Source organism: Eumetopias jubatus, unplaced genomic scaffold, assembly GCF_037043125.1.
Source record: "Eumetopias jubatus isolate StellerSeaLion01/CBP00866 unplaced genomic scaffold, mEumJub1_p1.0 scaffold_5, whole genome shotgun sequence".
Lineage (NCBI taxonomy): Eukaryota > Metazoa > Chordata > Mammalia > Carnivora > Otariidae > Eumetopias > Eumetopias jubatus.
This window is the reverse complement of record NW_028274811.1, coordinates 45,814,815-45,842,478: the sequence shown is the minus strand read 5'-3', so window position 1 is coordinate 45,842,478 and position 27,664 is coordinate 45,814,815. Positions and strand designations below refer to the sequence as shown.

Below are 27,664 nucleotides of genomic sequence, written 5' to 3'. Positions count from 1 at the left end.
TTGGAAAATTAAGCTTGAAGAAATCCAGACCTTTATTTGAGCTCCTTCTGGGCTTTATCACTTAGCAGCTAAGTGACCTTGAGCAATTGACCTAACCTTTTTAATTCTCAGTTGCCTTAGCTATATACAATGCTAACAATAACAGCTACCTAACAAGTTTGTTGTAATTTAATTGAGATTATATGTGTAACATGATTAGCATAGGACCTGGCATATCATTAATGGTTGCCTCCACTCCTCTTAATCAAAAATATTATCACCTATACTTTTACTCCTTTCAGTCCTTTCTCCATACAACAGCTGGAGTGCTTTGAAAAATGCAAATATTGGGGCTCCTGGGTGGCTCAGTCGTTAAGCGTCTGCCTTCAGCTCAGGTCATGATCCCAGGGCCCCACATCTGGCTCCCTGCTCAGCGGGAAGCCTGCTTCTCCCTCTCCCACTCCCCCTGCTTGTGTTCCTTCTCTCACTTTGTCTCTCTCTGTCAAATAAATAAAATCTTTAAAAAAAAGAAAAAAAAATGCAACTATGAACATGCCATCCCCCCACTTAAAACATCTGGATCCCATTATTACTTTTACAAGAAAGTTCAAAAAGCTTCATGTGGTCTGTAATTAGAACAAGTATAACAGTGACTGAAGTTTGTTGTATCATGTGTTTAGCATTGTCCCACAGTTTTTATATTATAATGAAGTGTTATTATTATTTACATTAAAATGAACCAAACAGGTTTGAAGAATTCTGGTTTTAATTTTCAGCCACTGTCATAGTCCCACCTAGTAGTATATGGGAAACATGTACAGTGAACATATTCTCACTTTAGCACATGGTTAAATCTAAAAGATGATCAGCGATAATTCTTTTCTTTGTTCTGAAGTTTTACAGATGCAAACATAACACCTCCCATTCAAGATCAGCTGAGGGCCATTTGCTTATAAAATAATGACACAAACAGAAAGGGATAACTGATTTCTTTGGTCATGGGTGCTGGTGGAAAAGATATTCAGTACTGCTTCTCCAGCCAGCCATTTGGAATAGAGATCATTTGTCTAACTTGTGAAGTACATGAAGCCAGTAGGTTACCGGTTGTCAGAGTTAATGAGAAAGATGAGAAATCTGATTTCTCAGATTATATGTGCATAAAATATGTGTGAGAAATACAGGCTGAGGAGTCTTTTTGCAGAGCATATTGAGAAAAGTCAAGATTCTCACTACACTTCACCATAGTGAAATCTGTAACTATTTCATTTGTTTGCCAAGACTTGTATTTTGCATTAAATCCTTTTGGCAGCAAAGAGAGTAATAAAAAGCAAAATATATGTTTAATGGAAAATTAAATCTTGATGTTTTTCCTACGAAAATCAGTGCACATATAATTTGCTCAAAATACTTTTTAATATTTACGAACCACCATGAGAGTTGTAGTGATATCACTGAAAACCAGAAACCAGAATATACACATCTGGTAAAGAAGCATTTATTTCCAAAGTTAGGAGTTATTTTAAGAAGTCCCCCTGAAAATAATGTTTTAACAAGTGCAATTGCATAAGGTACATTTGCATATCATTCTTTGAAGCTTGAATTTTCTTTGATATCTTCTAAATTCTTCTAAGTTATTGTTGTTCATCTTTAGTACCAGGTTTTCTTGTCCATATAAAAACACGAAGTTATATCTCTTACTGTAATTACTCTATGAGCAGAATAATAACCTCACAGTTAAATAATGTCGTTGTCCACAGATCCTTCAAATATAGAATCATTTAATTCCAATAGTGCTTCAGTTGTTTCAACCAATTAATAGAATCCAAGGAAAGCTTTTGGAAATCATTCTAGCAAAGATGAATCATGTGACATTACTATAAATACAATTTAAATTCAGTTAAGCTGTTCACCTTTGAATATAATTTTTTGTTTTTGCATTGAGCATCCATGTGCCATGGTGAAAAAAAAAAGTATTTCACAAAATTCAAATAGGAAGCAAAAATATTTTCAGAACTGGTTTTGGTATACATGTAACTCATAGTTGTGTCCAAATAAGCTGCAAAATTCTATCAATGAAAATAAAAATTGTAGTTGTTAAAATTTATAAATATTTTCCTATATAAATACTTAGTTAAACGAAAGTTTTGTGGTGAACACTTTAGCATGGTATTACTTGCTGTCCTTTTTTACTACCTACCAATCAGATTTTTAGAACTGTTTCAGCGAAGAACTTTGAAGAATTACTTTTAAATAAACCTTATTGTTCTACAAATTGGTATTCAATTTTTCTTAAAACAAGTCTATAAATCAGTGCTACTTGCACATGCCGCTGGTTCACGAACCCTTTGTAACTGGTTAACAAGATAAGGAGCTTGTACCAGAATGTAAGTTTATTACATCACTAAGCACACAATTTATTTTTCATAACAAGACTTTCTTAGTGAAGATAGAATTGTGTTCATGTGTGGCACAGTCTCCTTATCTTGCACTTTAACAAGGAAACTAAAGAGGGTAATATAAAAAAATTAATGTATAACACTCAGAACGAGTATAGGTGATCAAATATCCCCACAACCCACAAAATATGGATGAGTGGGAACAAATCATCCATATTTACAAGATCTGTGTGGTATCAGCATCTATATCAGAAGAGACAGTGAAAAACCAGTGGAGCACCTAGTAGACCTGATAACTCCAAAATAACCAACCTTACTTGGAAGTTCAGCAAGCTAATTTGACTACAGGGGGTGACACAGAAAGGATGACCTCCTCCCAATGATTAGGGGCTTCACAGTAAGACTGGAAGGGGCTGGAGGAGTCTGGGCCCACTGATCTCTCCAGCTCATCAACTTAAGATCTCCTAAAGGGCAAAACCCTATAGTGAGGAGAAACTGCTCGGAATAGAATCCAAACTGAGCAGTATAGGGACAATAGAAACAAAGGGAAAAGATGGCCCAGATAAAAATTGAGGAGGTGAACAGAACCAAGAAATCTCTGAAAGTGAGGTGCCATGTATTGAACATCTTATAAAAAAGGAAGAGGAAGATATTCTATAGATACAACATTTAAATACTCTAAACCAAGATTCCTTTCTAAAAGTTTAAGAAAATTAATTTCATACAAATATGAGCAAAATAATAGGATTAAAATCAAAGTCCATTCAAAATTAGTCTAAGAACAAAGAAACTAAGCAATGCCCCTTTAGACAGTGTAGCTGTGCCAGAAAGATATTCCTGTGAAATAGTTGAGAACTCTAACCTAATATTTTAAAACTAGCTAAAAGTCATTTTAAAAAGATACAAGAACTGAAAGAATCACCTAAGTTGGAATTAAGAAAACTCAGCAATGAGATGAAGAAACTCAAGAAAAAATTAGAAATAAAAGGCAAATGTTTCAGAAATGAAGACTAAAGCATAAGGAACACAAGCAAATGAATACAAGAGGTAATAGCTTGGAAATAGAAGGTAGAAGGAGGGTATTTTTAAAAATCAAGAAGAAACGGAGAAAGATAAAGAATTCAAGAGATGGGGACATATGTGGGAGATAGACAAAGAAGATCCAGCATGCATTTAATAGGAGTTCCCAGAGAAGAAACCCAAAGGAAGAGAACAGAGTCAATATTAAAGGTATAATCCAAGAAAAATTTCCTAAAATAAATAAGATCTAAAACTAGATATAAGGGAAAGAAAATCCTGTTTTAACTAAACTGATTTGGGGCTTTATTCCCAAAGAAATGAAGTTTCTTATCTCAGATGTTCAGAGAAATAAAACATGACTCAAGGGTTATATATCCAGCCAGACTGATTTTCAAGTACAAAAGAACAGACAAATTGTCAAGAACATACAAGAATTCAGGGCCTGTTGCTCTCATTAGCCCTTTCTTAGGAATTTCCAAAGAGTAAAATCAGAGAACCAGAATGAGTAGAGCGACAGCAACATTAGGTTTGATTATGAACAATAAGATTAACAAATAGCAATTCTTCATTTAGATACATAAATTCATATATCTGTCTGTCTTTCCTGCTAGATTGTAGACTCTGGAAAGACAGAAACTATGCCTGTCTTGTGGACAGTTATATTAGCAGAGTGCCTAACGTATTTCAAGTGCACAAAGTTGAATAAAGTGAGTAAATGTGTTTTTAATACTAAATCTAATATTTATTAGTCATTTTTTTATGAGGCAGTATAAAACTCACTTGCATATAACTTTTATCTTTACGTCATCTTTATGACTTAGATGAAAATGTTCTCTTTTTCAGAAATGTTTGAAGGCTTAGACAGGTGAAGTAACTTGCCCAGAGTCAGATAGCTAGCATCAGTAACAGCTGGTCTCACTGATTCCATTTTCATTTATCACAATTTTAATTAGGACATTAAGAATGACTTCATAATATTTTACTTTCTTAATTAAGATAGCTCTTGCCATCTTGTTTCTGTCCTTTTTGGAATTACAAAGGTGAACTTTAAATGGTCACAGATTGAAACTTTCTATATTCTACAAATACTAGGTTGAGGAATTTTACTTTATTAAAAATCTTTATTAATGAAGATTCACTCTGTATTTGTGGGCATAATACACTTGGGTGTTTGTGGATCAGTAATTCTCAGAAATATATAATAAATGAAGTACATAAAATGACAAATTAATGTGAACTTTTTTATTATTAGCATGTTATCAGGTGGTTCAGATGGTGTGATTGTACTTTATGATCTTGAGAACTCCAGCAGACAACCTTATTACACATGTAAAGCAGTGTGTTCCGTTGGCAGGTGTGTATTAAAAATGTAATTCATGAATTTATAAACATTTTAATACTTTTTACTTCAAAGGCAAAACATGAAAATAGCAGTCATATGATTGTCTCAGGCAGATTGTTCAAATGTCACATTTCACATGGATATCCTTTGACATTTTCTTGAAAATAAAAAGTTTTGATTATGTCCTTTTTGTTGTATATCTACTTACCACACCACAGTAACTAATCATAGTTTTTAGTACCATTTAGCATATAATTTACTTATAAGTCTTTCAGCTAATTATAAACAAAAATTATATTTTTCAACTTATATTAATAGAAGAAAAAGATTAATGGCTAGAAGCAGTAAATATACTGGCAGTCCTTCACCATACACACACATATACGCACCTACACACAACCATCTTATCTCTCTACTTACTCAAAGCTGCCTAACTTAACATATCTCTCTTTGTCTTAAGTCTCCTGACTATTCTTTACTGCCTCTCCAGTCTTGTGAGAATTATTCTTAAGTGTCTAGAAAGATGTTTTGTGACTGTTGTAATTTGTTCATAATGACTACTTAATTCTTCCTTGTCGCCTGTATCTGATCCAATATTGAGCATAGCTTTGAGTGAACAGGAAGAAAGGGTGATAGGAAAATGCTTTCAAGAGGAAAAATGTCATGAACATTAGTGTCAACAATCACTCTGTATTAAAGCTGTTCCCAAAGCACTAGAATAGGTACATAAGTCCATGGAGTATTTGGGAGGAGATTTGCGATTGTTTCTTGGCTCTGGTGCTTCACTTTGGAAATAAAGATTTGGGACACTCTTTCTCTGAACCTCAGATTATTTTGTTTTAGAGGTAATTATACCTGTCCTGTCATTCTTGTAAGGTTTTTGTGAGTCTTAAATGAAATATTGTCTTTTAAAAAGCATGTTAAAAACTGTAAGGCCACTCTGTAAAGCAATATAATTATAGGGACACTTAGTACACAAAGATAACACTTCAAATAGTCTGAAACTTGGTTTCTAAGAGGCTTACACCATTTTATACTCTCACTCCACTTGTACCAAAAAAAAAACCCCCTAAATTCTAAAGTGTAAGATAGTCATATTAATTCATTTAGTTCATTTTCCTCTTTTATCTTAGCTAGCATTTTAACATTGTTTAATTTGTTACATATCAAAATAGTATTTTCATATATACTACATGTTGTCTAATGTTATTCCTGAGGAACTGTGATTTACTTTTCTGGTAGTTAAAGTCAAGTAAATGCTTAGTGTATCAATCTTTTGCTTTAACATGACATTCTTCTTGGATTCCCTCTCTTTCTTTAAAAGCATAACTTTGAATGTAAATGGGCATACAGTGAGCATGTTTGCAAAATGAGTTAAAGTAGCATTTTTTATATCTGAAGACTTTATAATCTAACTTTACAAAATAATTTCACTAAAAATTTTTATTAAGTTAATATGGCTTAGAGTGTTTGCTGATACTTATTTTTGCTTTACTTAATGCATATGTTCTTAGGCACCAAAAAGATTCCCTTTCTGTACCAAAATCCTCATTAAATGTGAATGAGAATAACAGGTCATACCTGTTAAGATAATAATATAATATTTTGTCCTATTCTTAAATTTAAATTTAAAATATAAATGAGATTTTATTTTTAATCACTACATTAAAGATTTGTTTTACTATAACTGGAAAATCTTGGTATACCTGAAGGTTCGTAGGAGCAAATAGAAATCAGTTCTCCTTATTTTAAGCAGAAATTTATTGGAAAGATAGTTAGTATCTCATATAAATGGCGGGAAGGTAAGGGAATAAAATGTGGAAAGGAGTGGAAGGTAAGAGAAACTAAGGCAAAGACAACAGTTGGAGTCCACCACAGGAACTATTTAGTCTGGGTTCTGCTACATGTCACCAACACAGACTCTCAACTTCGTGACTATGAATAATTTTTAAATATCCCTGAGTTTTGCATTACTAGCTGGAGTTTAAGAGTCCCAGGCAGGTTTGGGGAACCTTAAACCATATGTCCATGCCCTTACTGCCAAGGGAGAGGGAAAGACAATGGCTGGAGTCCCTAGCTTTCTGTAACAAGAAGCAATAAAATAAGGGAGATGTACCCCAAATAGGAGGAGTTTGGATCCAACTTAAAAAAAAAAGTTCCAAGTATCTACTCTACAACCAAAAAGGCAAGTATCCACTACACAACCAAGATGTAATCATCCCTTTCCCCAAAGGTGATAGATCCTCAGTCTGTTTAATTACCATATCCAGCTCCAGTTCAAGATAATGTCCATTTTTTCATTAGTTTTACATGATCTTTTATCAAATTATTCAACCTGTGGACTCAGTTTGTTGTTAACTCATATAAAATAATGGAGGCAAGAGAGAGGAAAGAAAAGGGAAATCAGTTAAAATATATAAATTATACATGACATAGAAAGGAATTATGGGTAGACACTATAGTCCTTTTTTGCAGCTCTGTCAATGCCAGAACTAACACTTTAAGGCTTTACTTCATGTTCTCATTCATTCAAGTGCTTAAGGTACTTCATCCTGTATTGATCCAAACCTTCACCTTAAGGAATCAGAACTCATGATGGTCCTATCTGTGTAGGATTGCAATAATCTTCTGTTAACTTTTGTTTGTTTATTTTGTTATGGAAAATTTCCAGCATATACAAAAGAGGAGAGTAGTATAGTGAACTATGTACCCATCACACAGCTTCAGCAACTATCAGTCATACCAATCTTGTTTCATCTCTAACCCCACCCACCCACTGAGGATTATCCCAGGAGCATTTTATTTCATTCATTATTGTTTATATCTCTAAAAATAGAGACTTTATTATCTCACACAATAATTCCTCATATTAAATATCCACTTGGTGTTCAAATTTCCATCATTGTCTTATAAGGGTTAGTTAACAGCCAGTTTTTGTGAATTAAAATTTAGTAAAGTGACACATATACTGTATTTATCACCGGTTCAGAGCATATACCGCTTCCTTTAGGACAGCATGTCACCCTTACAAGGTAGTGTATTATAGCTGATATCATAACTTGAGTCTTCAACAGATCATGCTTCTACAGGTGATGGGTTACATAAGAGTGGTGCCTTGAACACCTACCAATTAATTGCATTCTTTTGTCATTGAGTAAGTTCCTTGATCAGAAGCAATATTGTGTGGGATACCATGGAACTATGTGAGGCATTCAACAATTCTAAGAATGATAATACTGTTAAATGGTATTTGGGAAAAGCATATCCAAAACCAGAATGGGTATCTCTTCCAGTATGGAAAAATCACTGCCCCTCTCCATGAAGAGGTTCAGTGTAGCTGGCTACTTTCTCTAGGCTCAAATACAGAAATAGGAAGTCTCCCATTTAATAAGCCTTAGTAGGAAGCGGGCCTCCACATTACACTACAGAAGCCTGAAACTAGAGGTGCCTGGACATTGTCCTCTGGAGAGCTGGGATGCAGGCCTGTGATCTAGGTTTGGCCATTCATATTGTCCTACTTGAGACTGCTACTTGTTAATACAGTATCAGTATTGAAACTCACGTAAATCAAGTATTTCTAAATTTTGATCGTTGTTTTGTAGAAACCATCCTGATGTTCACAAATATAGTGTGGAGACTGTACAGTGGTATCCTCATGACACTGGCATGTTCACATCAAGTTCATTTGATAAAACTCTGAAAGTGTGGGATACAAATACATTACAAGTAAGTATGTTAAAACCTTTCCAAATAGCTCTAGAAGATGAAGGAGAATTGAACCCTAAATCATTTTATTTGCTAAGATGTTATGTATGTGGTGGTTGAGGAGAGCTAGACTGCTTGAGTCCACATCTTGGCTCTGCTGCTGACTAGCTCTGTGACATTAGGCAAGTGACTACACCTCTGTGTGTTTCAATTTCCTCACCTGTGAATGGGGATAGTGATTGTTATCTTATAGAATGGTTGTAAATATGTTGACATATGTAAAGTCCCTAGAACAGTGGTTAGCATATAGTAAGTGCTCAAAAAATATTAGTTATTATTATTATCTTAATTATTTCAAAATTATTGTCTATTGATCTAAGGAAGAAAATTGGATTTATCTTCTATTGACCTAAAGCCTTAAAGGAAAAGAAAGTTACTAATATTATTACTTAGTAAAGGTAGACACTAAATAATAAAGGTAGATAATAAAAGCGGCACCTGGGTGGCTCAGTCGGTTAAGCATCTGCCTTCGGCTCAGGTCATGATCCCAGGGTCCTGGGATCGAGCCCTGCATCGGGCTCCCTGCTCAGTGGGAAGCCTGCTTCTCCCTCTCCCTCTGCCTGCTCCTCCACCTGCTTGTGCTCTCTCTCTCTGTCTCTCTGTCAAATAAATAAAATCTTTAGAAAAAAGATAATAAAAAATAATTTTTATGATATTTGGTTACATTTATATTTCTAGTGCTAATCCTTTCCCTGAGCTCTAGTCCCATATGTCTCTACCTGTCTACTGAACCTCTCTTACTTGAATATAGGGTAATCTCCTCAAATATAACATGTTCCAAATTGAACATGATCACTCCTTACATCCACTTAGTCCTCAAATCTTAGCAATTCTTTCTTTAAACTCTCCCATATTTTCTTCTCTTTCTCTCACCAACACTATACATCTAGACTACTCCTAAAAATTCATAAGTGGTATTCCTGCATTACTTTGTTCCCATATTTTCCATGGTAAGTTCTACCCCAGAATTAACCTTATTATAAAGTGGTTTCACTGTGTCTCTACCCAAAACCTCTAGGGACTTGCATTGTCTAAATTCATCCTGGTGGTCAAAGTTCCCCCAACCCCAACCCCTACTCTCTCAACCTTAGCTTCTAACTCTTTTCCACCTAAATTATTTGCTGTCTCTAAATTGATCTCCTTTTGTCTTCTGATCACATCTTAATTGTAATATAGTCCCTTCCTCCAGTTCCTTTCCCTATGCAACTTTTTTTGTCCCTTAATTGTCCAAATTTTGTACCCTTTAACCAACATCTCCACATTTTGTGTTTCCCTTCTCCCCCACCAATCCCTCATAACCACCACTTTATTCTGTTTCTATGAGTTTGACTTTTGTAGATTTCACATATAAGTGATGTACAATAATTATCACTCTCTGACTTATTTCACTTAGCATAATGCCCTTAAGGTCTATCTATGTTGTTGTAAATGGCAAGATACCCTTCTTTCTTGTGGCTGAATAATATTCCCTTGTACAAAAATACCAAATCTTTGTCTCTTCATACACTCATGGACACTTAGGTTGTTTCCATGACTTGGCTATAATAAATATAAAATAAATATAATAAATAATGATGCAGTGAATATGGAGGTGAAGATATCTCTTTAAGGTAGTGACCTTGTTTCCCTTGGATATATATCCAGAGGTGGAGTTGCTGGATCATAAGGTAGTTCTGTTTTTAATTTTTTGAGAAACCTCCATACTGGTTTCCACAGTGGCTGTACCAATTCACATTCCCACCAACAGTGCACAAGGGTTCTCTTTTCTCCATACCCTCACCAACACTTTTTAATCTCTTGTCTTTTTGATAATAGCCATTCTAACAAGTGAGAGGTGACAGCTCACTGTAGTTCTGATTTGCATTTCCCTGATGATTAGTGATGTTGAGTACTTTCTCATGTATCTGTTGGCCATTTGTGTGTCTTCTTTGGAAAAATGCCTATTCACTTCCTCTGCCCATTTTTAAATTGGATAGTTAATGGTTTTTTGGCTATTGAATTGTATGAGTTCTGTATATATTTTGGATATTAACCCCGTATCAGACACATGATTTGCAAATTTTTTCTCCCATTCAGCATGTTGTCTTTTTATCTTGTTGATGGTTTCCTTTGCTGTGCAGAAGTTTTTAGTTTGATGTATAGTTCCACTTGTTTATTTTCCCTTTCTTGCCTTTGTTTTAGGTGTCAAATCCAAAAAATCATCACTCAGAGACTGGTAACAGGGAGCTTACTGCTTTTGTTTTCTTCTAGGAGTTTTATGGTTTCCGGTCTTACATTCAAGTCTTTAATAGTTTTCAAGGACTTATTTGGAGCCCAACTCACGACCCTGAGATCAAGAGTTGGGCACTTGGGGTTCCTGGGTAGCTCAGTCAGTTGGGCGTCTGCCTTTGGCTCAGGTCATGATCTCGAGGTCCTGGGATCGAGCCCTGCATCGGACTCCCTGCTTAGTGGGGGGCCTACTTCTCCCTCTGCCTCTCCCCACTGTTCATGCTCTCTCTCTCTCTCTCAGATAAATAAATAAATCTTAAAAAAAAAAAAAAGAGTTGGCCACTTAACCAACTTAGCCACCCAGGCACTCCTCAAGTCTTTAACCTATTTTGTAATTTATTTTTGTATATGGTGTAAGAAAGTGATCCAGTTTCCTTCTTTTGCCTGTTGCTGTCTGATTTTCCTAATACTATTTCATGAAGAGACTATCCTTTCCCCATTTATATTCTTGGCTCCTCGTCTTATTGACCATAATATGCTTGGGTTTATTTCTGGGCTCTCTTTCCTGTTCTGTTGATCAGTGTGTTTGTTTTTATTCCAATACCATATTGCTTTGATTACTGTTATTTTGTAAAATAGTTTGAAATCAAGAGGTATGATACTTATAGCTTTTTTCTTCTTTCTCAAGATTGCTTTGGCTATTTGGGATTGGTGTTCCATACAAATTTCAAGATTTTTTTTTTCTGCTTCTGTAAACATGCCATTGGAATTTTGATAGCACTTACACTGAATCTGCAGGTTGCTTTCGGTAGTATGGACATTTTAACAGTGTTAACACTTGCAATCTGTGAGCATGGAATATCCTTTCATTTATTTGTGTCTTCAATTTCTTTCATCAATATCTGATAGTTTACAGTATACATATCTTTTACCTACTTGGTTAAATTTATTTCTAGGTATTCTATTCCTTTTGATGCAGCTGTAAGTGGGATTATTTTCTTAATCTCTCTTTTGGTAATTCATTATTGGTGTATAGAAACAACAGATTTTTATATATTGATTTTATGTCTTTCAGCTTTATTGAATTTATTAGTTCAAAGAGGTGTTTGGGGGAGTCTTTGGGGTTTTCTATACATATTATCATGTCATCTGCAAATAGAGACAGTTCAAATTCTTCCTTTCCAGTTTTTATGATTTTTTTCCTTGTTTCATTACCCTGGTTAGGACTTCTTTTTCTTTTTCTTTTTTTTAAGTTTTATTTATTTATTTTAGAGAGCGAGAGAGAGAGCATGAGCAGGAGGGGCAGAGGGAGAGGAGGCGAGAGAATCCTCAAGCATACTCCGCGCTGAGTGTGGACCCCGACGTGGGGCTCAGTCTCATGACCCTGAGATTGTGACCTGAGCCAAAACCTAGAGTTGGAAGCTTAATTGCTGTGCCACCCAGGTGTCCCCTGGCTAGGACTTCTAATGCCAAGTTGAATAAAAGTGGTGAGGTATTGGCATCTTTGTCTTGTTCCTGATCTTAGAGGAAAAACCATCTTAGAGGAGAAACTTTAAGTTTCTTGTTGTTGAAGAAGAGATGAGATTAGCTTGTGGGCTTGTCACCTATCTGTGTGTGGTGTGTGTGTGTGTGTGTATTCTTTATTATGTTGAGATACTTTGCCTCTATATTTAGTCTGTCAAAAAATGCATCATACTTTATAATAAAAGTCAACCTTCATTCCTGATTCTTCAAAAATTCTTAACATACTAGGAACAGCAGGGAAATTCCTTAATTTGGTAAGGACTATCTGTTTTTTAAAAACACACCTAAAGCAAACATTTTGTTTGTTGGTAAATTATTGAAAGCTTTCCCTTTGAGTTATCTCTATTATCCCCTCTGTTTAACATTATGTGGGAAGTCCTAGGCAGTACAATAAGGCAAAAAAAAGAAATGAAAGGAATTTAAACTGTCATTCACAGATGACATGATTGTGAGCATAGAAAATCCAAAAGAATCTCTAGCCAATCATTAAAATGAATATGAATAAACTTAGCAAAGTTGCTGGATATAAGGTCAGTTGCGTTTCTGAATTTTAGACACAATGAATTATGAATTTCCAAAGTAGTATCATTGACAGTTGCATCAAAAATCATCGTATTCCTAGTAAGAAATTGAAAAGTATACAAGACCACTCAACACAGAAAACTATAGAATATTAATGACACAAGATTTAAATGAATGGTGGGATATACCATATTCAGGAATTAGAAGGCTCAGTATTGTAAAGATACCAGTATAACCCAGAGTGATCTATAGAATCAGTGCATTTCTAATCAATATATTCACAGGATTCTTTTATGGAAGTGGACTAAGACTTACCATAAATTTAATTACACTAAATGGTGTGATATCAGTACAAGTGAAAAAAACAAACAGTGGAACAGGATAATCAGGAAACACACTGATAACATATGCCATCATTTGATTTATGACACAAGTAACACTGCAGTGCACTGGAGCAGTGATGGCCTTTTCCACAGATTGTGGTGGATCAACTAGGTATCCATGTTAAAAAAAAAAAACCTAATCTTTACCCATACCCCACAACAGACAGAAAAGAAATCTACCAATTTCAGATAAATTATAGGTATAAAAATATAAAAGAAAACAATAAAACTTAAAGAAAAACAATGGAAAATATATTCATGGGTCAAGATAGGTAAAAACACAAAAGGTTTAAACGAAAAAGAGAAAGATTGATAAATTGAACTACATTAAGATTAGAAAGCTCTATTCATCAAAAAACATTAAGAGAGTAAAAAAGTAAGCCATGAAGTAGGGTATATGTGACAGATGCATACATCTGAAAAAAGACATATATAAATTATATAAAAAATAGAAAATTAAAAGACTGGAAGCCCATAGAGAACTAGGCAGCAGAACATTTTTTTAAAGATTCTATTTATTTGAGAGCGAGAGAGAGACAGAGAAAGAGAGCAAGGGAGGGGAAGGAAGAAGGATAAGCAGACTCCACGCTGCGCACAGAGCCCAACATGGGGCTCCATCCCAGGACCCTGAGTTCAGGATCACAAATCAAGAGTCAGGTGCTCAACCAACTGAGCCACCCAGGTGCCCCTAGGCAAAACATTTGCTTAGACACTTCATAAAAGAGGATATCTAAATAGCCAATAAATAAATACATTCAACTTTATTAATAGAGCACCTGGATATTTTAATTAAATCCACATCGAGGTACCTCCCTATATCCTCCAGAATAGCTAAAATTAAAGGGTCTGATAAAAATAACAAGTGTATCTGTTGCTGATGAGATTACAGTTGGTACACATATTTGGTATCAACTGAGGCCACATATGTGGGTTCCTTGTATCCAGAAGATACACTTTTGAGTATATATATGCATACATATGTGTGCCAAGGGACGTTTACAAGAATGTTCATAGTAGCACTATTCATGATAACCAAAAACTGGAGAAAATCCAAATGTCCATTAACAGTCAAATGAAATCTGGCACATTTTACATTGGAATACTATCCAACAATGGCAAGGCAACACTCACTACTATATCAACAAAATATATGAATTTTACATAATAATGAACAAAATAACTAGACACAAAGGAGTACTTAATATATAATTCCTATTCAAAAATTGGCAAAACTAATCTGAAGTGATAGAGGTCAGTATGCTGGTTATCTTTCTTGGTGAGGGTTGAAAGGGTGTAGGGAGCCTTTTGGGGGTGTTAGTAATATAATGTTTGTAACATTCTATGTTATAATGAAGGTGGTGGTTACTTTGTGAAAATTCACACTGAAAATTCACTGAGCTGTACACTTATGATCTATATACTTTTCTGTATGTTTATTACTTACACTTCAGTTAAAAATGTGGTTTAAAAATTAATAAGCCATACATTTGCATTTTCTTTGATTGACATTGGCTTCTTTTTAAAACTCTAAGAAAAGACATCTTGATTTCAAATTTTCTTTAGAACATAAATGCTTTTGCCAACTCAAAATAGTGTTTCATGGGGGCGCCTGGCTGGCTCAGTCGGTAGAGCATGTGACTTGATCTTGGGGTTATAAATTTGAGCCCCACGTTGGGTGGAGAGATTACTTAGAAAAATAGCATTTCATGAATTCATAGTTCTATCTGAAATAGACAAAGCATTTTATTGATAAGAACTTTGAAAGTATTCAGTAAGAAATAATTTCTTGTGCATCTGCTAGGTACAGAGAAAAATAAGGAAGGCATGATATTGTCTTTTTTCCACATCCTCTATCCCTGCCACTAATTTTTCCTATTAATGTACATATTATATATCTATCATACTTTTTACTTCATCTGAGCTTTCCATAAATGTGTTTTTAAAGCTTGAGCACATGATGTGACTTAAAGGAATATCTTCTCTAGAGACTTCTCTGTTTCACATTAGGGTAAAGAACAACTTTTTCTCATTGTGAGTTTTCTTAGAATTTTGCATAGTGGAACAAAAATGAGAAAATACAGATGTTGGTATCCAGGCCATGTTCTTTAGAAATGAGTTAAGATTCTTGAATATATTCAACAGTATGTATTCAATTTCTGTTACATGTTAAAGCTGGGGATTCAATGGCAAGGAAAATAAACATTGTCCCTGCCCTATGGCAAGGAGTTTCAGTTTAGCAAGGAAAACAAATGATTAAACAAGAAATAATAGTGAAGTCCAAAAGGGACTATAACGATGAAAGTCTACAGTATTTTGGCAGGATCACCTAACCTATGGAGAATCAGGGAAGACTTTCTAGAGTAAGTGGTCCTCTGGCTTTTGGCTGAGATGAAGGATGATGCATAGAAATTGGCCAAGTCCAAAGGAGGATGAGAGTTCTAGTCAGAGGGAACAACATGAGAAAACTCTTTGGGGTAACAGTGAATGTGACATTTTAAAAACTGAAAGGTGCTCACAATGGCTAGAGTGCCAAAGGACAGTAGCCAGAGATAAAGCCAAAAAGGTAAGCAGTGTCTGTATCATGAGGGGCTTTATTAATTTTATTAAGTAGGTTGAATATTTTCCTAGGAGAAAAAGCAAGATTTTGAAGTGTCTAAGCGCTGGCCAAAAATGAAAACATCAAATTGCCATTTTAGGTGAAAGAGTCTGGATATGTTGCCAATTGGTTGGAAGGTACCAAGAGGAGAGTCAAAGAGACAGGGAGGGGGCGCCTGGGTGGCTCAGTTGGTTAAACCGCTGCCTTCAGCTCAGGTCATGATCCCAGGGTCCTGGGATCGAGCCCCACATCGGGCTCCCTGCTCATGCAGGAAGCCTGCTTCTCCCTCTGCCTGCCGCTCCCCCTGCTTGTGCTCTCTCCCTCTCTCTCTCTTTCGCTATCTATCTCTCTGTGTCAAATAAATAAATAAAATCTTAAAAAAAAAAAAAAAGAGAGCAGGGAGGAGGTTGCAGTAATCCAGGCAGGTGTGGGTAGATCATGGCTTGACTAGAGTAATGGCAACGGGATAGATAGATATGAGGGGATTACAGAGAATTGACAGGAGTTGCAAGTTGATTAGCTATCAGGAATAGTGAAAAATCAAGAATTTCAGGGAAATGCAAATCAAAACCACAGTGAGATAACGATTTCATACCTTTTAGGATTGCTGTAATCAAAAAGACAATAACAAGTGTTGAGTAGGATGTGGATAAACTGGAACAATCATAAATTACTGGTGGGAATGTAAAATGGTATAGCGGTTTTGGAAAACAGTCTGAAAAGGTTAAACATAGATTTAGCATATGACCCAGCAATTCCACTCCTGTGTGTGTACCCAAAGCAAAGTGAAAACATAACTTCACACAAAACTTGTACACAGATGTTCATAGTGGCATTATTCAAAATGACCAAAGAGTGAAAACAAATAAAACATTCATCAACTGATGAATGGGTAGCCATCAAATGGAATATTATTCAGCAATAGAAAGAAGTGAAGTACTGATAACATGCTAGTGTGGATGAACCTTAAAAGACATCTTGCTAAGTGAAATGAAAAAAGAAAACATGTTAAATGAAAGATTGCAAAAGACCACAGATTGTATAATTCCATCTCTAAAACATCAAGAAATAGGCTAATTTATAGAGACAGAAAGTAGATTAGTGGTTTCCTGGGGGAGAGAGTAGGAAGAAATGGGGAGTGCCTGCTGATGGGAATGGGGTTTCTTTTTGGGGTGATAAAAATATTCTAAAATTGATTTTGGTGATGATTGCACAACTCTGTGAATATACTAAAAACCATTAAAGTACATACTTCGAATGAGTGAATTGTATGGTATGTCAACTATAGCTCAATAAAGGTATTATTTAAAAAGACCAAGAATTATTCTTAAGTTCTCTATGTTGGGCAGTTGGGTAGAGTATAATTGTTATTTACTAAGACAGAGAAAGATTAGGGAGGTATTGAGTCAATTTTAGATTTGTTAAATTTGAAGGATCCAAGAGGAAGAAAGAAGATTAATTAGGGATATAGGATGAAAGGTTTTTGTTTTCTTGTCTTGGGGAAAGGGTTGCTGTTAGGATGAAAGAAACATGAACATTTTTTCATGCTGATGGGAATGAGCTAGTAGGGACGGAGGGTATGTACATATCCTGGAGATAGAGGAGATAATGTGTAGCATGAGATTTTTAACAGTGCTGAGGGTCATTTGAACACAGGTAGAGGTGTTAACTTTAAATATGAGGAAGGACGATTTTTCCATGATAACAGGAACAAAGAAGGAGAAGGATAAATGGAAGCCAATGTGTTTGTAGGTCTGTTAATAAGATATTCAAGGAATTCTCATTGAATGACTTCCTGTTTTCTCTTTGTAATCAAAGATCAGATCACCTGTTATGACCGACTGGTGATGATTATGGAGAGTGGGGAAGTTTGAAATAGCAGTGAATATTGCAGAAAATAGTAGTGAAATATAATAGGATATAGTAGGACTGGCAGTGAGTACTGAAAGCCCAGTTGAGATGAATGGTCTTTTATAGTGATGCCAGTTTGCTTTACTGTAAGATTCTCTTCTCTTGGGTTAAAGTAGAGGTCAGCTTACTAAGCAGCCCATAGGCCAAGTCTGGTCCCCTGGCCTCTTTTTGCAAATAAGATGTTATTTTTTGTCTGTGGCTGTTTTGACACTGCAGTGGCAGAAATAAGTAGTTGGAAATGACAGAAACGAGTAGTAGTCCTCAAAGCCTAAAACATTTACAGTCTTACCTTACAGAAAAAGTTTGCTGACCTCTGGTGTAGATCACTGTGGATACAGGTGCAGAGAAGGCAGACATTTGGAATCATCCGGGGTTGAAGTCTTGACAGAGTGAAAGAATTAATGACAAAGGAGTTGAGGATATGGTGGATGAAGTATTGAACCTTGGAATCCACACTGAAGAAGGAAAAAAAGCAAAGACAGGAGGAACTGATAGGAGTTTCGGGTTTTATTCGGATGTCTTGGAAGTAGTTGGGAAAAACTAAGCTGAAAATGGTAGAAGACTGTGGTCATACATTACATATGTGAAATGTATAATTTTGAAGGAGGAGTGAGGGTAGGTGATGAGAGTGCTGGGATACGGTAGCTGAGGTTGAATGGGACCGAGAGGCAGAGCACTAGCTAGATCACCTGTGTAGGTGATGAAGTTCCCCAGACTGGAGTGGAGAGGAAGATGGTGAGCCAGGTGGTTGTCTTTTCTTCATGTCTTGAATTTATTAGAGAAAAGCTGTTCCTCTCACAAAAGGGACAGAGTGTAATAAATAACATAGGATTTATTTTTTTAAAAGATTTTATTTATTCATGAGAGAGAGAGGCAGAGGCAGAGGGAGAAGCAGGCTCCTCATGGAGCAGGGAGCCCATTGGGGGACTGGATTCCAGGACCCTGGGATCAGGACCTGAGCCAAAAGCAGACACTTAACCTACTGAACCACCCAGGTGCCCCAATAGCATAGGAGTTAAAATTAACGGGTTTTTGAGGGTATCACATTCCTTTTTTTTAAATTTTATTTTATTATGTTAATCACCATACATTACATCATTAGTTTTTGATGTAGTGTTCCATGATTCATTGTTTGCATATAACACCCAGTGCTCCATGCAGAATGTGCCCCCCTTAATACCCATCACCAGGCCAACCCATCCCCTCTAAAACCCTCAGTTTGTTTCTCAGAGTCCATAGTGTCTCATGGTTCATCTCCCCCTCCGAGTTCCCCCTCTTCATTTTTCCCTTCCTGCTATCTTCTTTTTTTTCACATATAGTGTATTATTTGTTTCAGAGGTACAGGTCTGTGATTCACCAGTTTTACACAATTCACATTCCTATGTGTAAGTCAAATAAATTGCTAACAGTCATTCAAAAATTGGTAACAGTGTGGAAATAAGTAAATAGAATGTTTACTGGTTTTGTGACTATAATTAGAACTTACAATTTTTAAATGTCTTTTGATTATCAGACTGCAGATGTATTTAGTTTTGAAGAAACCGTTTATAGTCATCATATGTCTCCAGTCGCCACCAAGCACTGTTTGGTAGCAGGTTTGTACGTGTACTCTTGCTTTTCACCATATTGAAACTTGCTCCCTTTTAATACCTAGTTAGTTTTGATATAGACATTTCAACCCAGATGAATATCATGATTTAAAAAAAAAAACAAACTCAAGTATATGCTCTATTGACATTCAATTTTATTGGTATTCTGCAGGTTGGGCACTGTGCTAGTGGCTAGAATTCAAAGATTAAGAAAGCACATTTCTGTTTCCTAAGGTGTTAATTTTCAACCACCAAAAGTTTCAAAGATTTTACATGAACAAAATTTGGCAACTTTTTCGATTCAACATAGTAAAAAAATTGAAATTATTTTCTTTTCTCTAAGATTGTGTTATTCAAATTAAACATCCATTTTTATGAAAGCACCTACAACAAGAATTTTCATGTGTGAGGAAGAAAAAATGTTTTTCTGGTATCTGGTATCAGGTCCCTAGGATTCCATTATTTGTTTGGCACTGCACGAACATCTTCACCTGCAGATACTACCAGTCATCTGCATCGTGTGCAGAAAAGAGCTGGGCACTAGCTTGTCCTCAAGGTCCACTCAGTCTGTGTCCAGAGTCTCTGGAAGTATATCATTAATATGGAAAGTTTGAGGCATTAAGTAAAATTATTTGATATAATAAAATAGCATAGAATTGTAGCAATGCAGATTTCCTGGTTTTGATACTCTGGTATAGTTACCTAACATAACAATGGTTGGGACAACGTGGGTAAAGGGTACACAAGGTCTCTCTGTCCTATGTTTGCAACTTTCTCTGAATCTATAATTATTTCAAAATTAAACGTTAGAACATAATGCAGTAATAGAGCTCTCTTAGTACTAAGGTATAACTGCAATTACATTTGCTAATTATAAACATTAAAAATGATTTGAAGTATATTTTTGGCATACTTTTTTTATATTTCTGTGTAGATGCAGAGAAGATATCATGATTCATAATGGTAGTTTCTTGTTTCCTTTTGGTGATGATTTATAATAAAATTATCTTAACCCATTTTTGTTTTTGTTTTTACAGTTGGTACTAGAGGGCCCAAAGTACAACTTTGTGACTTAAAGTCTGGATCCTGTTCCCACATTTTACAGGGTATTTTTTTTTTTATTTGAAACAACAACTACTTTGAGTAAACCATTCAATAAAAAGAAACATTGCTAACAATGTATTCTTTGTAACTGACATGACTGATGTATTTTGTGCTAGTTGTTAAAAGTCAACAGGGAAATAAAGATCCTTCTGTGCATTATTCTTATAAAACTGAACTATTGAGGAGACATTTATATAAACAATAGCCATAGGGTAAACTCAAAAGATATGGAAAGTCTAGCTGAAAACCTTACCTTATTTCTACATTTAAAAAAAAATTATTTATGAAACTTACATTGGTACATTTGTCTTATGAGCATTGTTTAGTATTGTTCTGGCTAAGTAAACATTCTTAATATTTAGGTGGTTTTTTTTCCTGAATGCAAATATTTTAGAAAAAGCTATTAAAATAATATTTTGGTTAAGATATATTAATTTGAATATTTTTGCTACTTTGTTATCACTATTAGACCATCGATTCTAAACAATGGAAAGATGGCTTGTAATTCAGAAATTTACATTTTTATTCATCCCTGAGAAACACATAATATATCAAGAGAACTCGGTGAAATGGATAGCATTTGTTTTACATTGTCATGAATCTCTAATAATGTAAGTTAGGTAGATGAAAATATCTACTTTGAATAGTTCATTTAGGCAAAAGTGAATTAAAATGCTGAAGTCAATTATCCTGTGAACGTATCACCTGTGCTTTCTAGAAAAAATTTTTATCCAAATGCTTTCTACAATCGTGAATTTTACAAAAATTTCTATTATAACTTTCTGAAAAGTTAGAAACCATTTTTATTCTCTAGAATGTTTAATTTGTATGGTTTGTTGCATTGTTTTTTTGTGGTAGATACAAGTAAACAAGCTTAAGCTGTATTACTTAACAGTGGATTCACTTTTTAATCTAACAGCTGTATTAAAAAAGAAAGACTCACTTGCTCTTTCCAATGCGAAACCAGGCCATTTGTAATGGGATAACATGTAAGAAATGCCCCACAGACTTCATATTAATATTTAAACATGGATTATTATATATGTGAAAAAGTGATGATCATATCAATTTATTTTTAATATTTAGTCTTCACTTTCTTCAAAATCAGACATATTACACTGTATCTTTTGATTTTTCAAGTATTTTACAAGACTTTTCATACAGTTATGTTTGCAGGTCACAGACAAGAAATACTGGCAGTTTCCTGGTCACCACGTTGTGAATATGTCTTGGCAACTGCAAGGTAACATGCAAATCATTTGGTTTTGAAGTTAATAATTAATGATAAAAATTTTGAAAATACTTTTTTATAAGATGCATATTTAGTTATTAATTAGGCCCTTTAAATAATTGAGTTAGTGTTTTTAAGTCCTATCACTACATATCTTGAAGTTGCTCACCTTTTAAAAGAGAAAACGAGAATCTCTGTAGCAATGCAGATTTGCTAGTACTAGCTAAAACTGTGTTGTCATTTTTTTCTACCCAAGTATAAGAATTTTAAAACAGTAGCATTTCGATTCATTTTCTTTAATGCATATTATTTTGAATCTGATTCAACATTTTTTATCCCTTGATTCAATTTAATAATATTTAATGATGACCCCCTACCATGAGCCAAGCAGTTTAGTCCCCAGAGAAGCTTCTATTAATAGTTTATAGAATGTGATACTGAGATCTATGCTTTCTGAAGTAGAACAAGTCTAGAATATAGCTGTTAGAAGGCTGCCTAGAGAGGTGTGAAGGTGAAAAGCTAGGTGCTGGTTATGGGTCCATGATAGGGCGAATTTATATTGTTCATGCCTAACTTGGTTTTCCTCAAACCATGGGGAAGCTAAGAGGCTTTCAGTTCTCAGAGTACCACAGGAATTTGAATCATTATGAGAATGGACCTAGTAATCAATGCTAGTAATCAGGTAAGTCCAAATCTTACCTGTTTCAGAAAGTACTTAAATCCTCAGACTCATCTCATTGCAGACTTTTTCCCCAGCTAGAAAGAAAGAAAACCATTTTGAAAGTGGGAAATGCTAGCTTTTTGCTTGCTATTCTAATTGGCTAGGTTTGATGGTGATCTGTGAAAAGAATCAAGACTATAGGTAGAGGTAAGCCTTGTATCTATGGAAAAAAAAGATTTATAAGTTAGAAATAGGCTTATAAAGTGCATTGTATTGCTCTTTCTAATTAAAGGGGCCTGGATAAACCCAATTTGTTAGGATATTGTTGAGGTCTTTTTTGAGAACATGATAGCATTAGTTAAACTGATTTATATTTTCTTTAGGAGCAGTTGAAATTGAAATTGAAATGTGATCATGGTTTTTTGCCTTTATTCTTTTCACTTACTTGAGGTAAAATAAAAATAAGTGCCAGATTTCTAAGAGACATTAAAGTTAGTTCTTGTATGTCTGGTAAAGATTGATTTGAGTATAGGAAACCAAATATAAATATATTGTCCTTATTATTCACCTTAATTTTTTCATATAAAAAGAAAACACCAAATTCATGCCAAATGAATTCTTAAAGTAAAATTAGTTAGCTGCTTGATTGTCTAGAAAACATTTGAATAACAAACAATAGAAAGGATGTTGTAACAAACTTGCTAAGGGACAAGCTCCAAAACTATCTAGTTTTGGCAGAGGAACCATTAAAAACAAAATAAAAATCAGCAGAATTCTGTTTTGGTGATCTAAAAAAGTTACCCTTTTTTTGGCTGTTTTTTTCACTGCATTTTGCTACTACTGATTTTGAATATTTGATGAAAAGGCAAAAGTTCAACAACCCAAATGTACAATATATTTGCACTAATATACTGAGACTTCTGTGTGCCGTAATACTGGAAAGGTAGGTGAAGAGTACAGTCACTGTCCTAGCTATATATGTCAATGTAACATTTATTTCTTCTTAGTGCTGACAGTAGAGTAAAATTATGGGATGTGAGAAGAGCATCAGGCTGCTTAATTACTGTTGATCAGCATAATGGAAAAAAGTCACAAGCTGTTGAATCAGGTAATGAAGAATACATTAATATAGAAATATGCCAATGATAGTATTTTTTATATTGAAAATTTTTAATTGAAACCAAGTAATTAATGTATATTGACAAGTTGCAAATTTTATGATTTAAAAAATGGCATTCACAATAAATTGATTTCTAAAAGTACATAACTAAATTATGGTTGTCTTTCTTCAAGATACAAAGAAGTATGACATTTTATCTACCCCTAAATTTTCAAATGCATAAACTTTTCTGAATTAATTTGTTACTTTTTTTCCTCCAGTGAAGTCAACTAATACAAATTCATTGCCACGTAGGAAGCTACAATAAATCAAAGGAATAGTAACATTTTGTGGCCATTGTATGAAAATAGAATTTGCAAATTGTGTTAAATGTGTCAACTGCTATCCAGGTGATAAAGTACCTCAATTGCTTTTTGCCAGTAGAATTCAGTTTCTTTTTTTTTTAAGATTTTATTTACTTATTTGAGAGAGAGAGTGTGCATGCATGCATTTACAAGCAGGCGTTGGGCAGAGGGAGAAGGAGAGAGAGAATCTTAAGCAGACTCCTAGCTGCAGGCAGAGCCCGACATGGGGCTTCATCCCAGGACCCTGAGATCATGACCAGAATGAAATCAAGAGTCAGACACTTAACTGACTGGGCCATCCAGGTGCCCCTAGAATTTAATTTCTGTATTGGATAAGATTCTGATTTAGAATTAATTGTGGACCAGAAAAATCTTAGGATGAATTATATACAGTTTTGTGATTGTTTTAATAATCTTTTTTAATTAATCAGGCTCTTGAGAATTATGCTTTCTCAAATTTGGTCATTTTGAAAGTAATACAAATTTTGAATGAAACTAGAACACTTACTCTTTCCCTACTGAAGTTTTTTTTAATAGTAAATACTAGTATTACTGATTTTTAATAGTCCATGGAATGATTTTTAGATTAAAAATGGAAATAGTATATGAGAAATTTGGAAGGTGTTTAATTTAAAAATTTAGTGTTAGGCATGCATTTAATTGAGTTGGACAGCACAGCTTACTCTCTGAAGAAAAATTACATTTGGCAAGATTTCTTTCTCTTTAGTTTTCCTGTTTTTCTCCATTTTTATGATTCTAATTTATATAGCTTATGATATTCAAATAATCCAAATATAATCAACTTGTATATTTTAAGTAATTCAGATAGTTGTCCTTTAATATGTTTAAATAACTGTATCATCAAGCATTAGTGTGTAGATTAACTGAATTGTATTTTTCATTGCAGCAAACACTGCTCATAATGGGAAAGTTAATGGCTTATGTTTTACAAGTGATGGGCTTCATCTCCTTACTGTTGGTACGGATAATCGAATGAGGCTCTGGAATAGTTCCAATGGAGAAAACACACTAGTAAGAGATTTTAAATATCTCCAACTTTTTTTTTTTTTTTAAGTAATCTACACCCATTATAGGGCTTGAACTCACAACCCTGTGATCAAGAATTGCATGCTCTACTGATTGAACCAGCCAGGTGCCCCTCTAACCTTTTGAATATATATTTAAAAAATGGATCTGTGAAATACACTTGGTGTCCTTCTGTAGATTTAATTCTTTTCTTGTCTCTGTATTCCAGTTTTCTTTTTATATTTTTCCATTAGTGAACTAATAACTCTCAACACAGGACAGCCCACCCTACCATGCCCCCACCACATTCTCCCCACTTGTGGAGAATTATTGCTCTACTGTGCATAATGTGAGTGTGCCATATTTCTCAGGTGTATTGGAGAAGAATAAAAGATTGAGAACAACTGATATAAATTAAACTTATAGTCAAATTTTATACTATGTATGACTTGTAAACAAAATCTAGGATGAATGTTATAGTACCAGAACATATGGTACTTTAATACTGGAGTAAATGTGTTTTAAATGTGCTAGATTCTTAGGTGGTATTTAATTTCTAACACTTTAAAAATTTATGTTATGCTCCTTACCAGGTATACCTGTGGTTTAATAACTTTCAGAATAAGCTAGTAAGTTTGTATTTTGGTGGTAATAGTAATAGCTAATATTTATTAAGTGCTTATGTGTCAGATACTGTATTAATAAAAATTAACATAAAACGTGTACTGAAACATATAGGGTCTTATTTAATCATCAAATCTACTGTGAAGGTAGTTACTGTTATAATACCCATTTTACACATGAGGAAATGAGACATAATGGGGATTATACCAAACACCTTATAGCATTTATTTAATGCTTTAAGGTAGGTATTGATTATTAATATTAATTATTTATTAATTTAAGTACCCTTTTCCCCCAGCACAGGGCTCAAACTCAACAACCCCTAGATCAAGAGTCATATGCCCTTCTGGCTGAGACAGCCAGGTGCCCCATTTCATCTTCCTTTCTTTAACCTTTCTAAGTAATTCTCTTTTAGATACTCTATCATTTCTTTTCTTAAATTCTAATTTTACTATAAGGTCAAAATTGTTCATACTAGATTAGAGTTTGCTAATCTCTCATATACTTTATGAAGTGTTTCTCCATCATATCTCAGACTAGAAACTCAGGCATTGCAAATTTTACTTTAGAATCTTCCATTCATTATATTTGTATCATGTTTCTTATCAGGTCACTCCTTTCTTTTCTCATTTTATTCATTTAATAAGTATTTATTGGGCATATCCTGTTTTTCAGACACTATTATACAGCCCCAGACAAAACATGGAAAAGTCCTATCCTCATGGAACTTACATTCTAGGGAGAGGAAGAAAGACATCCATCCATCAGTCAAGAAATAGATGGATGGATAAAATATATTTTAGATGTAGCAAGTGCTCTGAAGAAAAGCAAAGCAAGGAAAGTAGCATAGAAAATATTGGGAAGTTGGAGTTGCAGTTTTACATAGGGCAGTCAGGGTATGTTTCACTCAGAAGACGATATTTGGCCTGAAGGAAATGAAGTGAGCCATCAGATATCTGGGAAGGCAAGCATTCCAGGCAGAGGAAGGAAGAAAGTAGAAAGACCTTGAGGCAGCAGCATGCTTGGAATACCCAGGGAACATCTAAGAGGCTCTTGTGTTGAAATAGAGGAAGCAAGGGGGAGAGTACTAGGAGATGAGGAACAGAAGGAACCAGACACCAGAGGATATAGGCTTGTAGGCCTTTGTAAGGGCTTAGGCTTTTTCTCTGGGTGAAATGGAAAGCTACTAAAGGCCTTTGAGTGGTGATGTGATGGGATCACTTTGGAAAGGTGGGTTGGCATGTGCATCAAAGGTGAATGTGATAAGTATAAAGGGTATTGACTGTATATATAAATTGTTAATGTGATTTTATTACATTTTTCTCTCCTTGAAAGTGATACTCATGCCTTAAGGGTTTTTGCTAGTAGTAAGTCTACTTCTTGAATAGTGTGTTTAGAATGGATAATACCTTTTGAAACTGACTTGATCTAAGTAGTCATTCATGCGGAGGGGACTAGAATAGCCCAGAAACTCGCCTCCAGAGGACACTTAAAAGAACTGGGGACATCAATCCTAGGAAAAGTAACTCTCAGTGGAAACACACTGTCTTCAAGTATTAAAGTGCTGTCAGACAGAATTGGAAACTGAATCCAGTCCTGCCATTTAGTAATATGGGACATTAAGTCAGTTTATTTAAGATGACCTTATGAAGGACTATGGTCAGAGTTTTAGTGTCTCTGTCTTGTAAATTGGGGTTATTATGTACCTAAACAGTAATTTTAAGGATAAAATTGAAGTATGAAAAGAGTTGTAAATAATTAAATATCTGTTAAGTAATAGGTATACCATAAATAACTATTTTTATTGTGTGATGTTGCCTTTTTGGTGGTACCCTTGTTAGTTTCTTTTCTTTTCTTTTCTTTTTTTTATTTGTGATAGAGTAAGCACGAGAGAGAGCGAGCAAGCATGAGCGGGAGCTGGGGGGGGATTTGTGCAGAGGGAGAAGGAGAAGCAGGCTCCTGACACAGGGCTCAATCCCAGGACCCTAAGACCATGAGCTGAGCCAAAGGCAGATACTTAACGGACTGAGCCACCCAGGCTCAGATGTATATGGATTGTGTCCATTGGCAACAATAGAATTTGTACCATCGACTTACTTTGATAGTACTCTGTGGTATAGCCACTTCTCCCATTTTATGCTTCTCTTTATGTGTTTTCTAATGCTTCCTTTTTGCTTTTAAGAGGGATTCATCTTTACATCTCTTTTTCCTCTTCAGTAGAAACTTCTAAATCTTAAAAATAAATATCAAGAAAAAAGACATAGTTAAATAAGAAAACTTTATCTAATCCTAACCTTAAAGTTGTAAATATATTTGTTT

At 34.7% G+C, this 27,664-nt stretch overlaps 1 protein-coding gene across 3 annotated transcripts in view; it reads left to right on the top strand.

Annotated features, from left to right (window-relative positions):
• ERCC8 (ERCC excision repair 8, CSA ubiquitin ligase complex subunit) overlaps nucleotides 1–27,664 on the top strand; it is a 61,652-nt gene that overhangs the window by 10,110 nt on the left and 23,878 nt on the right. For 2 of the 3 annotated variants that reach the window (XM_088023323.1, XM_088023321.1), the window contains exons 3-9: nucleotides 4,648–4,749; nucleotides 8,340–8,463; nucleotides 19,160–19,241; nucleotides 20,273–20,341; nucleotides 21,504–21,582; nucleotides 23,239–23,339; nucleotides 24,603–24,727. In XM_088023323.1, coding sequence (XP_087879449.1) covers nucleotides 4,648–4,749; nucleotides 8,340–8,463; nucleotides 19,160–19,241; nucleotides 20,273–20,341; nucleotides 21,504–21,582; nucleotides 23,239–23,339; nucleotides 24,603–24,727 — 682 coding nt within the window. The remainder of the gene's footprint in view (nucleotides 1–4,647; nucleotides 4,750–8,339; nucleotides 8,464–19,159; nucleotides 19,242–20,272; nucleotides 20,342–21,503; nucleotides 21,583–23,238; nucleotides 23,340–24,602; nucleotides 24,728–27,664) is intronic. The other variant, XM_088023322.1, reaches the window with a different exon arrangement.